The 13,565-nt window shown below is 39.7% G+C and overlaps 1 protein-coding gene across 1 annotated transcript in view; it reads left to right on the top strand.

The window, feature by feature from the left end:
* Window positions 1-1,020: 1,020 nt before the first annotated feature.
* The window catches only part of LDLRAD4 (low density lipoprotein receptor class A domain containing 4), a gene marked incomplete at its 5' end in the record, with an annotated part of 212,035 nt that continues 199,490 nt past the window's right edge, over window positions 1,021-13,565 (top strand). Inside the window, 1 exon segment of the mRNA XM_015587233.1 lies at window positions 1,021-1,165. Coding sequence (XP_015442719.1) covers window positions 1,021-1,165 — 145 coding nt within the window.

The following is a 13,565-nucleotide window of genomic DNA, read 5'->3' as shown; positions in this document are numbered from 1 at the left end:
TTTCCTTTATCCTTAATTGCTTAAATTGATAGTAATACATTGTTTGCAAATTTATTTAAAAGTCTTATAAAAGTAAATTCCATTTTCAAATATTGATTTGTACAGACTTCAGGGGTCCCATGTTCAATGTAGCCTACAGGGATTTGGGTTGGGCTTCATCCTATTCTTTATCAGTGATCCCCAACCTTTTTGGCACCAGGGACTGGTGCTTCCATGAGAATCTAATGCTTGTTGATCTGAGGTGGAGCTGAGGTGGTGATGCCAGCACTGGGGAGTGGCTGAAAATACAGATAAAGCTTCGCTCGCTCGCCTGCCACTCTCCTCCTGTGTGGCCAGGTTCCTAACAGGCCACCAACTGATACCGGTCCACAGCCCAGGGGTTGAGGATCCCTGTTTTAAGTCACTCACATGGTCCTTGGAATAGATGCTTCTCAGGTAGCAGAGAGCACACATTATTTTCCCATGTTTACATTATAAAGTCAGTGCTGCCCCTGCCTAGTATTAAACCTGGTTTTTCTTAGGCACGAGATTAATGAACACCAGATAGGTTAAATATTTTGCTCAAAGCCTCACAACGTCTAGTGACAAGTTGTAAATAAAATGTATACACCTCCTTTTATCAAGCCTGAGCTCCCAAATTCTATTGTAGCTCCAGTCACTGCTGCACAGGCTCCTCATTCTTGGAGGCATGGAAAACCGCCATGGGTTTTTTCAAGCTTCATAGCTGTGACTTCTGCTGAACAGGTCATGGAAAGAAAGCACCTGTGTTACTCATTTCAGAGGTTAGAAATGTGGGGTAAGTAATGTATAGCAGGCCCTGGAGTGCCCCTGAGGCACTATCCTGTGCATTTCATAGAAGGAAGATCCTTACCAAGATTATCTTTCTCTGAGTTCAGTTTCCTCGTATCTCCAGATAGACTGAGTTCCCAAACTGTCATGGAGCACAAATGGGGAAGAAAAAAAAATAACCTAAGAGCACCAAGTTTGCATTGACTGCTTCATGCTTTATATTGTACTTTTTCAGAGTGCAAATTCACCTGCACCAGCGGTAAATGCTTGTATCTTGGTTCACTGGTCTGTAACCAACAGAATGACTGTGGGGACAACAGTGATGAAGAAAACTGTCTCCTGGTGACTGAACATCCACCTCCGGGCATCTTCAACTGTAAGTCCCTCCTACTTACCTTGGCATCATTACATTTGTGTTTTTGAAATGGTTAGGAAGTAGGGTCCTGTGGAAATGGGAAGGATGTTGTTTTCCTGGGTAAGAAGAGATTTGCATTTTCACAGAGGAAATGTTTTCTTCTTTTAGGATAGAAAGCTGGTGTAGCTAAAACTGGAAAATTTATTCTATTTTCAGAGATGACCAGTGGCATTATGTTTTGAAATAGGCTTTTGCTACTTATCTTAGAAGCACTGACTAGATTCAAGAAAATAATATCAATTTAGTATTCTTTCTACCAGTTTTGTAGAATTTTTAATATTTTTAAGTAATTTTAAATAAGTAAATAAAGATATGTGGAGAGTCCATAATTAATAATGTAATTAAAATAAGAAAACAAAAATTTATATTGGACTTTTTAAAAAGGTTCTGATAGTATGTTTTTCTATTTGATACTGGATGGAAAACAACTTAAGTGAGGTGTTTACATGTGTGAATCCTAAGTCTGAGGCTTTGAGCATTTCTTAATTTGAAAAGGTGAAATAAGAGTTTGAAGTTCATTGATTTTTGTTTATCTCATGTTTATATGAAGAAGGAGAGAGAAAGCAGCTTTGAAACACTGTTGAACTTCTGAAAGGAAAAGTGGCTTATTGTTTCCTGTATTTCCTTGGGCCAAGTGAATTGGGCTGAGGATGAATGTTTTCGCAGTTCTGGAGGAATGTTTGTAGCACTGACACTCTTCATGGGGTCTTCTTACTGAGGTCATTTCTTCAAACATTCAGCTTATCTTCCCAGTTTTAGCAACAATATTTTGAGGAGTTATATTTGTTGTTATTTAAAGCTTTAAAATGTTTGTTGTGAAAATTAGATTACATAAATACTGATACTGTATTGTGAAATTGGAAGAGATATTTAAAAAGAAACAATATTCTCTGTTCCTACTGTATTTTTATATTGGGGGAAAACTCAGAAAACAACTGTGCCTAGCAAATTTTAAGCCTGCTATTTACACTTGCTAAATTCAAGAGTCTAATAGTGCAATTGTTTTTCTCAAAATTTTCTGTTTGTGTCCGTTTGGATTTTCTGATGCTGAGTTCTTAGGGTTCCATCTCTATACTTTCAAAAGACAATTTAAGGTTAGATGTGTACTTTCGTGGTAGTAGGTCCATGTGTTTCCCTTAGTGATGTTTTATGCAGTAGCCTTTGCAGTTGCCAACACTGTAATTTGCATAATACAGCTTGCCTGGGTGCAGGGAAGGGGTCCCTGAAGTGATTGTCCTGCCTGTTTCAAGCTGGACTGCTGCATTCAGATCCTGGCCCTGGCACATACCCAACAGTTGGGTGCCTCTGTGGCCTGATCTGCACAGTGGGTCATGAGAATGGTTATCGTGAAGATTAAGTAGGATGGTCCACACAAAGCAATTAGAAAAGAATCTTGTGGATACTAAGTACTTGATGTAGGTCAGCTAGACTCAAGCCAGGGAATCTTAGAAGGAGAAGAGCAATTAAAGACAATTTCTTGTTTTGTTTTCTCTAGACTTGAGTAACAGCAAGCACATACGTGATAAGCTATGGAGAGACTACTAGGACTGTGTGTGGTACTTTGACTGGATTTGAGAGTTCTGTGTGAAAAGCAGATGGACAAAACCTTTGGCCCTCTGCCCTAGGACACTTCACAGACTGTTTCTCTGAATCTTGAAGGTGCTTATCCTTCACTTCAGGATCCTTTCACTGCAGTCCTCCCATTGTATTAAATCCCTTTTCTTTCCTCCCTTTCCTTTCCCCACTTTCTCATTAGTATTCTTTCTTGGTTTTTAAATTCTGTTTATTTTTATATTTTCCATTGATTTTAAAAATGTGAATACTTTAATTTTGCTTAAAAGCCAGGTGAAGCAGTTACATCTATAAATGGCTCAACATTGCCCAGGCAGCTACAAAAATTTGCCCTAACAGAGGAATCTGAAGATCCTATTGGCAAACTATTGGTCCCTCCAGTTCAGATATAAATAAAACTTGTTGTCTTTATAGTGAAAATGGGAGATTATTTACAATGTGCTCTTTTTTTAAGAAGAATGAATGACAAAGGGCAATACCATGGCTATGGCTTCCAGTTGACTTGGGTTCAAGTTACAGCTTAAGGAAGTGACTGAATCCTTTTAAGCCTTAGTTTCTCAATCTTTGAAATGGGAATCATTGGTGCTATATAAGGTTTCTCTAAGGATTTAAATGAAATAATATGCATAAAAAGAGTTGTCTACAAATATATTATTACTATCATCATCTTCACTCATTGTAGGCCATTTCTTGGAGAGGTGGACCGCCATGACTTTGTATCATCTGTCTTTCATGCAGGAGCCACTTTACTTATGTAACAGAAGTTTCCGTGTGTCCGAAAGTGAGTTCATCCCCAGAGGTTCTGGATCTTTCCCATACATTCTGTCCCCTGGACAGGGCTGCCAGCTAAAGGTAACTTGCTCTGATTTGGCCAGCAGTCCCCTCTATACTGCTTTCCCCAGATTCTCTGAAATCATCAGAGGGAGCCAGGCCCTCCTGTTACATTGAGAAACTTGCTCTGAGTTTGTTGTAGTTGGTCCATTCTTTATGGTCAGGTGCCTCTAGGAAAGGGTATAGCTTCCCTGCTCTTTGCTGGTGCTAGGGGTTGATCTAATATTGAATGAATATTTTCTCTTCCCCATACCCTGTTGTGAAAGAATACAGAATAAACAAAGGGTATTTGCTTCCTATAAACAGCTGTGTAATGAGGCTGAGCAGCTTTCCATTTGTAAGTGGGTTGGAATGGGCCTACCAACATGCTTCCTGTACCAGACAGACAGTGTGCCCTTCATGCAGTGCTAACTCTTAGTGATAAGCCTCCGCTTCCTCTCTACCTTGAGAACTTGAATTATTACAGGAATTCTTGTCTACAAAATGTTGTATTCTAGAAAACAAATAGTGCTTCTTCCGTGTTCCTATTTCAGAACAAGTTTTGTTTCCTTGATCTGCTTTGCTCCCACCTGGAGACATTCAGTGTTCTGCTATTTGATTGCACTTAGGGCAGAGCAAGCTGGACTTTTCAAGACTTCTAGACAAGTTGTTTTTGGTTTTCTGCCTATGTAGTGAGCATATACCATGGCTCAGATGTCTTGGTCATCTCCGTCTCTCATTTGATATTTGCTGAAATTTAGCATGAATTAAGGTTAGAAAGAAAATGTTACTGCCATTTATGAAGTCAGCAATGCTAATGATAATGGAAGAAGCCCTTACAGTAGCTGTAAGTAGCTTTTCCCTTGGAAAAAACTGAGTTTCACCTGCTTCTCTACTTTTTAACTATGATCAGGCTGTCCATTGGCTGAGACTAGTTTATTTTGCTGTGAGCCCCAAAGGGTTATATACAGATGTAGAGGACTGAACTGGTATCGATTGTCTCACAGGGAAAGTTTTTCATCTTTTTACAGCCTAAATTGCCAGCTTTTAAAATTTTTTTTTTTTATTTTTCACTTATAGTTGGGGTACAATATCATATTAGTTTCAGGTGTACAGCATACTGATTAGAGATCTATATAATGCACAAAGTGATCACCCCAGTAAATCTAGTATGTCTCTGCCTCATACATATTTATTATAATATTATTGACTATATTCCTTATGCTATACTGTATATCTCCATAACTATTTTGTAACTACCTATTTGTACTTCTCTATCCCTTTCTTCTTTTTCACTGACGTCCCCCAACCCCCTCCAATCTGGTGACCCTCAAAATGTTCTCTGTATGAGTTTGTTTCTGTTTCTGTTGTTGTTGTTGTTAATTTTGTTCTTTAGATTCCACATGCATGTGAAATCATATGGCATTTGTCTTTCTTAACTTCATTCCGCTCAACACTCTCTAGGACCATCATTCAATATCTTTTCCCATCCCTTTGTCTTCAGTCTGTATGTGTCTTTTAATCTGAAGTGAGACTCTTGTAGGCAGTATATATAATTTTCTCATCCATTCAGCCACTATATCTTGATTGGAGCACTTAATTCTTTTTCATTTGAAGAACTTGTTGATAGATATGTAATTATTGCCATTCTTTATACAATTTTTGATACATATTTTTTCTTCTTCTTAAAGAAGTCTCTCTAACATTTCCCATAATACTGGCTTGGTGGTGATGAACTCTGAGTCTTAGCTTTTTCTTGTTTGGGAAGCTTTTTATCTATCTTTTGACTCTGAATGGTAGCTTTGCTGGATAAAATAATCTTGGTTGTAGATTCTGGGTTTTCATCACTTTGAATTTTTTTGTGCCAAGATCTTCTGTCTTACAAAGTTTCTTTTGAGAAATCATCTGCCAGTTGTATGGGTGTTCCCTTGTAGGTAACTAACTGCTTTTCTCTTGCTGCATTTAAGATTCTCTCTTTGTATTTAACCTTTGACATTTTAATTATGATGTGTCTTGGTGTGTGCCTCTTTGGGTTCATCTTTTCTGGGACTCCCTGAGTTTCCTGGGGTGGTATGTCTATTTCCTTCATCAGGTTAGGGAAGTTTTCCATCATTATTTTTTCAAGTAGGTTTTCAACTTTTTACTCTCTCTCTTCTCCCTCTGATATCCCTATGATATGAATGTTATACTTGATGTTGTCCCATAGTCTCCTTAAATTATCTTCTTTTGGGGGATTCTTTTTTCTTTTGCTGTTCTGATTGAGTGTCCTCTGCTACCCCTTCCTCTATATTGGTGATTCAATCTTGCTCTTCATCCACTTTGTTGATTCCCTCTAATGTGCTTGTCATCTTAGATATTGTATTCTTCATTTCTGACCAGTTCCCTTTCATATTTTTTATCTTCATTTTTGTTTTTGATCTCTTTGTTAAAGTTCTCACTGAGTTCATCTACTCTTCCCCTAAGTTCATTGAGCATCCTTATAACCAGTGTTTTGAACTCTGCATCTGTTAGGTTATTTGACTCCACTTTGTTTAAATATTTTTCTGGAGCTCTGTTTTGTTCTTTCATGTGGGGCATGCTTCTTTGTCTCCCCATTTTGGTTGCCTTTCTCTGTTTCTAGGTACTGTGTAAAGCTCCTAAGTCTCCCAGTCTTAGTAGCATGGCTTTGTGGGGCCCAGTGGCATAGTCCTGAGAGGGGTCCAGCTGCAGGGCAAGTTTAGCCCCAGCCTTTGACCCTCTGCTGCCACCTGGTAAGATTCAGCAAGCAATCCACAGATGGCTGCCACCCGTGCTGTACTTATGATTGCCTCAAGAGGCCACACAAAAACCGATGCTGGCTCCTGCCATTGTAGGACTTGGAGCTGCTCAGCAAGAAGCACAGGACATGCTGAGGACTCCACTGGATGTGGCTTGGGTAGGGCCAAAAGCTGGGAGGGATGGAGTTTCAGGGAGTGCTCTGGGCAGAGTGACTGCTGTTATTCAGTTTGATGACATCTTAGTTATAGTGGCGCTTGTGTCCCCCTGTTGGGAGTGAGGAGGGCTCAACCAAGGATCAATGGATACTGCTAGCACTTCTTCCCAGGAGAAAGCTACCCCTCTCGCCATCGCCAAGTCCTACAACTCAGTGTCCCTCCACATATCCCTGGCACGTCCACTCTCCAGCATCCACCCCAGAGCTGGAGCTCAGGGTGAGCAAGTCTGTCACTGCGAAAGTCCGGTCACGGTCACGGCCCCTTTAAGGGGAACATCTGCAGCTGCTGTAGCCTCTGTCTCTCTCAGCTCACATGAGACTGGGCAGACTCACATCTCCTCCCACTCCTACCATTCCAAGGTGATTTCTTAATTGTCTTCTGTAGTTGTAGGACTTCTGTTCATCCAGATCTCAGGCAACTCTGCTTGATGTTTGATCCATGGTTTTGTCACAATTTTGGTGCATTTGCAAGAAGAGACATACAAAACCTCTACCCTCTACGCTATCTTGACCAAAACTCCTAAATTGCCAGTTTTTCTTGTGTCTTTTCTGCGTCAAAATATTGTACTCCCGAGCACTAAAAATACAAATTATACGAATGAAATTATTTATTATTTATAAAAATAAAATTATTAAGTGACTTCTTTAGTTATTGTACCAAGCATTGTGGAGAATGAAGGAAAACATAGATCCTGTTATCAAGGTGTTTATAGTCAAGTTGGGGAACTGAAAGATACGTGTACAAAAATGAACACAGGGTATTTAGAGCTGAGCATTTCCTGCAATTTGTGGTTCAGGAGCTTACAGAGAATCATTCTAGGTGTACTGGTAGTCATGGTGGCTTTGTGGAGGAGGTGTGCTGGGTGTCATGCAGAGGACAGATCTAGGGCAGAGAAAAGCATAAATGTGGAGAGAGTGAGGACAGATAGCCTGACTCTACAGAAAGCCTGGGTTAGGTGTAGCCCGAGATAGGGTTAGAAAGGTAGGTTGGACCCATAGAGAAAAGCCAGTAAGTCATGCTATATCTTCTGCCCTTGTCTCTAAAAAGAGACCTACTGCCTGTGGGTTCAATGTCATGAGTAAGGGAGAGCTGCACAGTCTGCCTATTGCTCTGGGTGATGCTGGCATCGCTGCTACCAGCCTTTTACTCAGTGAACCCTCTGCCTCACCATTCCTATCAAGCTGAGTATTTACTGTTACACTGCATTTTCAAAACCTCTTTGTCACATCTTTGTGGGAGAGAGCAGAATTCCTTTGACTTGTCAGAAGCAATAATTATGTAGCCTTGCAAAGAGTTGAGTACTTTGAAAGTGTTGGCAAAAACTGACTTTCCTTAAGCAGTCACTGTTAAGGAATTCATGTTACTAGTCCTTCAGAGTAAAAAAGTTGATACGAAGCCAGCAGTCAATCAGAACAACTTTTACATTCAACTTCAGTGGAATTTCTGATTCTCCCAATTCTACTGGCTGGAGAAGTTGCTTCTTTCTCAATAGGTGGCCTCATAAAACTGAATCTCAAAATCCAATGAACTGAAGCTAATAAAATGTACCCAATTAAGCCAGGAATTTAACTTCAAGGCTTTTTCAGAAGGAAACTTTCTCCCCCCAAGTCCATTTAAAGTCATAACCAAATAAGATAAAATTTAACATATTAAAATCTGAACTCAGTGTCTTTCTTCTCAAACCAGCTCTTATCACTTTCCTCAAATTTTTTTCCTTTTTTTTTTTTGGCTAAAGGATCTGGCACCCTATTTGTTACCTAGGTTCAAGACATCAGTCACGTTTAGTCACTAAGCTAAACTACCCTGTACTTCACTTTTGGCTGTCAACTCCCCACCTCCCAAGTATGTTTGTTTATTCATTTGTTTACTTTATTGAGATATAATTGACATATGGCACTGTGTAGGTTTATAGTATATAGCCTAATGATTTACATACATTGTGAAATGAATACCACGATAAGTTTAGTCAACACTAAGTATTTTGTATTTGGGACCAGGCTCATAACCATATAGAAAGCCTATCCACAAATAGGCTTCACAAAGACTAGACATTTTTCCTATAATTTCAGTAAATATTAACAATAATTCTCTAATAGCATCAAATATCCTTTTAGAATTCACATTTTCCCAATTGTCTTACAAATGTGTGTTTTGTTTTGTTCCATTTACAGTTTGTTTGAACCAGGACCCAGAGAAGCTCCAAGCATTGCTCCAAGATGGATTTATATGAACTTAAGAATTTTTCACTCTATATCCCGCTCTCTATGCCCCCCACACTTCTTGTAATTTTTGGTGAAAAGGTCTGGATTGTTTGTTCTGTAGAGTTTCCATACTCTGGATTTTGTTGACTGCTTTCCCAGGAAGTTACTCAGTGTGCTCCTCTGTCCCTTATAAATCCTGTCAGTTGTTAGTTAGGTCTAGAGGTTTTGGGGAGATTGACGTTTGAAAGTTGTGTTTGTAAAGCAATTTTATAGATGCTGTTGTCTTCCATCAGGAGGCATATCCTGTCTGGTTGTCTCTCTGTTGTATGATAATCATCAGTCATTAGGGGTTGCAAAAACAGTCATAAGCAAATTCTATCATTTTTTCTCCATTAGTTAGTGGGAATACTTCTATAAAAAGAAACTCTCCATCAACTATGTGAGTATTATGAAATAGGTATCATATAGGATCAGTTTTCTTAATAATGAGAAAATTCTCTATTGCCCTTCAGAAATAACCAATGAGATTTTCTTTGTGTCATTACGAACTGATGAATTAACATACATTTGATTTTTACCTGGAACCTTTTAAGAAACCTCCTAGCTGTACTTAGGTAATCAACTCCCAGGTCTTATCCAAGATTCTGTCAGCCTCAATGGCTTGTTTAACTTCAAAGAGGTGAAACTTCAGAAGTGCAGGGTCTGACCCTGTCCCAAAGCCCCACAGCAACTGGGAGTCTCATGAGCTTACTTCCTCACACCTGCTCATCACCTCATCTGGTTGATCTTTCCTTTTCTTCCTATACATTCTTAGGTTCTTCCTATCCCTTGACCTCACCTATCTACTTTTGACTTTCCGAAGTGTCTTCTTACAGCCCTATGCCTCTGAGCACACCACCCTCTGCTGTACCAGGGCTGCAGTCTGCTCTCCAGCTCCTTCCAAGAAGCCCTCATTTGCCAACAGGCACTGCATCATGGTTGGGCATGACCTCTTCTCAGGCAGGGCCCTCAGCACCCCCTGAGAATCCTTACAGTTCCCCAGTTGGAACTCTCTCCGTCTTTCTTTCACACTTGTCCAGATCTGCTCTGTTTGCCTCCACCAGTCCTCCATCCCTTATCCCCCATCCCCTGTTCCTTTCTCTCTCAGTGCCAGCTTACCTCCTACTGCATTGGGAAGATAGCTAAACAGCTGTCTGACTGCTCCCTCTCTAACCCCTTTTTTCTAACCACTGTACTCCCCTAGCTGCTTTTCCTGGGTTACTTGTTCATTGCCAAATCCAGTGAGCTTTTTTTCCATTTTATTTTATTATTCTTTTCTCCACAATTGATAAGGTTGATCATCCCCTTTCTGAGATTCTCTGTTCCCTTGAGGTCAAAGGATTTGTAGCTGTCTGGTGTCTTCGGACACCTCCAGCTATTCCTCCTCTTTGGCAGCTCCTCGGACCCTCAGGTACCATCCTCGGCTATACTTCTCACTCCTTGCCCTTGCCTGAGTAATTCCAGATACCCCATGGCTTTAAAACCATGCCCACATTCTTATCTCCAGCCCAGACAAATGTATCCAACTGTTTGTAATACCTCTTATAAGCTCCCAAACTCTGAGTATCTAAAGTTGAACCAATTATTTTTCCCTCCACACCCAGACCAGTTCTTCCTTTGGCATTTTCTATGTGAGTGTTATGACCATCTGCCAGTTATATCACATTGGTCACCCTTCCTGACTCCCTCCCCATAGCCAGAAATAATTTCTCCTACTTGGAACCTTGTAGCACTTTATAGCCCTCTTAAAGTGTCTGTTCTGCTTGTAAAAGTATAATTCCCACTAGATATTAAGCTCTTTGAAGACAGGGGCTATGTTTACATCTTGGGAAGCCCTGGCACTCTTAACATAGCCTGGGCTGTCCATATGGACATTTGACAGTATTTATTTAATTGAACTGAAAGCTATCTATCCTTTCTCTGCTACTTACCAGCATGCTGTCAGCATAGCCTTCAATTGAACAGTGCCTGTAGGTTTCTGCTGTAGCCATTGTGCCTCCTATAGTGCATGGCGCATATAGCATAAGGTGCATGGCATATGTAGCATATAGTACATGGCATATATAGTATAAGGTGCATAACATATATAGCATATGGTATGTGGTATATATAGCATATAGTAAGTGACATATATAGCATATGGTTCATGGACCTGTAAATATTTGCTAAGTGAATGGATGAATATGATTATTTTAGAAAACTCAAGTCTGACCAGAGGATGAAAAAAACTTTTGTTTCATATGGCCTAGTACCCTGCTAGTTACAAAGACCTATACAATCCAGGGAGCCTGCATGATAGGACACAGAAAGAGATGATATATGCCCCCCAAATTGTCTGTCATTACAATTTATATTTAGTTATTATTAAGAGCCAAATTAACCAGAGTGTAAACCTACTCTAGTGCAAAGTGTTTATTCTGTGATGAATAGTATGATGGACTTTTATTGGGGGCAAGATTTCTCAATACAGCAACCTTTAAGAGACAAACCTTTGGCTTCTGAATATCCACATACTATATGAAGGGCTGATTCATATCAAGCCCAGAAGAAATGTGAAATGCTTCCTGCCCAGCCCAAACAAGTGTGTGTGCGTGTGTGCCTACATGTGGTGTGTGGGTGTGTGTGAGCATGTGAATGTATTTCTGAGTTTGGGTGTGGTGTCTAGCTTCAGTTGCCTGATTAGTCCTACCAGGACAGGTCCCCATTTTATGCCAAGGTATCCCTTGCACCCTGAGTCTCATATCGCTACTGGGAAACCATGTTTCCTGTGGGCACAATGTTATAAACAACATTATACACTGTGATTAGGTTCCCAAGTTGGTCCTACAATTTGTTTAAACTACAAAGTACAATATCAGGCCCTGGGTTTCAATCCTGGAGTTACCACTCACGGACTGTGGCTTTAGACAAGTTGCTTAACCTCTTCATGACTTGATTTTCTCATTTGTAAAATGAAGGTGATAATATTGGTATTTCCTTCAAAGGGTTGTTCTGTGGACTTAATAAAATAGTTTAGGTAAAGCAATTAGAATAATGCCTAACATGTAGTAAATGCTCAATTAATATTACATTTACAACCCTGTTTCTCTATTTGTTGCCTTCAAAGTTTATTTTGAAATAATTTTCAAATTTTTATTATAAAGTTACAGAATTTATCCTTTTTATCCTTCTGTCTTTATGCATTTACACTTTTTTTTGCATTTACAAATTTAATTTTTTCTGAACCAGTTAGGAGTAATTTGTAGACATCATGTCTCTTTACTTCAAAACACTCCAATGTGTTTTTTCTAAGAAAAAACATTCTCTTCCATAACTGTAGTATACTTAGTAAAGCCTAGAAACTGTAACATTGATACAGTACTATTTTCTGTGATGCAGTCCACATTAAACTCTTTTCAGTTGCTTCCATCACATCTTTCATAGCAATTGTTTGTGTTTCTCAGCAAAGCCTCAGTAGACAAGTAGTGGAAATACTGCTGGGGAGGAGGCTGCACTAGAGACCTCTCAGATTCCTTCCAGTCTGGACCCATCTTGACTGTTCAAGAACAAGAGCACGCAACAGGAGCTCATAGATCTTGGTGTTTTTTGTTTTTGTTTTTAATCTACTTCTGTTTCTCATGTATTTCATTATCTCTTACTCAAAGAGAAAGTAGCAATACTCCCTTTCTCTGATGACCAGTAGGTGCAAAGAGTTTATCTGAAAGCTTGTGGCTTCTTAGTGGTGGGGATGACAGAGGCAGAGAGCTGCCATTTGCTGCGTGCCTGCAGTTTACACGCATCATCTCATTTATCTCTCAAAATCATCCTAGAAAAGTTTCATAGGAAACAGTGCTCAGAGAGGTTAGATAATTTATTCAGAGTCACACAGTTAGAACATGCTGCAGTTGAGAATTGAACTCAGGACTGCGATTTTGTTTTGCTTCCGGATATTTGTTTGTTTGTTTTCCATGATATTTTGCAGTAAGATAAAGATTTAATCATCAGTTTTTAAAGATTTATAGAGTTTGGGGGAGGGGAGTGGAGATTAAATTTATTATTATGAAGGTCCATGAGTGCTCCAATACAATTGTTGATATGACAGTTTTTAATTGATACACCGATAATGTTAATCTTGGTTTCATTCTGGATTTTCAAATAGATTATAAAAAATTAACCCAAGAAACCCAGTGTATCAGGGGTCATTGATTTTATTGAGTTCTTTTAAATTTCCTTTACTACTTGATTAATTAATCCCTTCTTCCATTCTGCATAGGCTATGTACTATTTACGTGTCTTGGGGGAAGTCAGTTCTCCTCTCTGTTTTACTTTCTCTATCAGGAGGGTGACTATAATGAGAACTGACCTGAAAGATCATGTGGCTCAAGTTTGATGGGACTCAGTGAACAGAGAGACTATTTCTGCCATTACTCTATTCCATTTACCTTCTGTGAAAGATGCCTTCTTGGCCAGATGTGGGCTTTTAGCCCTAAACCCCTAATTTCCTGCTGGATCTTGCTTAAGCTCTTTGGCCTCTACAGATTCCTTCAGCTGTGCCAGCAGAGCACACATGGGCCCCTGCCTGCTTCCTAGGTCCTTAAGCACACAGTGGATTAGACTCTTGATGTTGCTGACAGCAGGGAGAGTGGGAAAAGGATCTTCCAGTGTGTTGTTGTCCCAGATCATGGTGAAATGGGGCGGTGTGGGCTCTGAAGTTTCCTTTTGCTTATTTCTGGCTTACCTTGGTCAAGGCTGGTAGTAAAGGCTGCTTTCAGTGAATCAAGCTGTTCT

This window comes from Pteropus alecto, unplaced genomic scaffold, assembly GCF_000325575.1.
Source record: "Pteropus alecto unplaced genomic scaffold, ASM32557v1 scaffold233, whole genome shotgun sequence".
NCBI lineage: Eukaryota > Metazoa > Chordata > Mammalia > Chiroptera > Pteropodidae > Pteropus > Pteropus alecto.
This window is presented reverse-complemented; position numbering and strand designations above follow the sequence as displayed.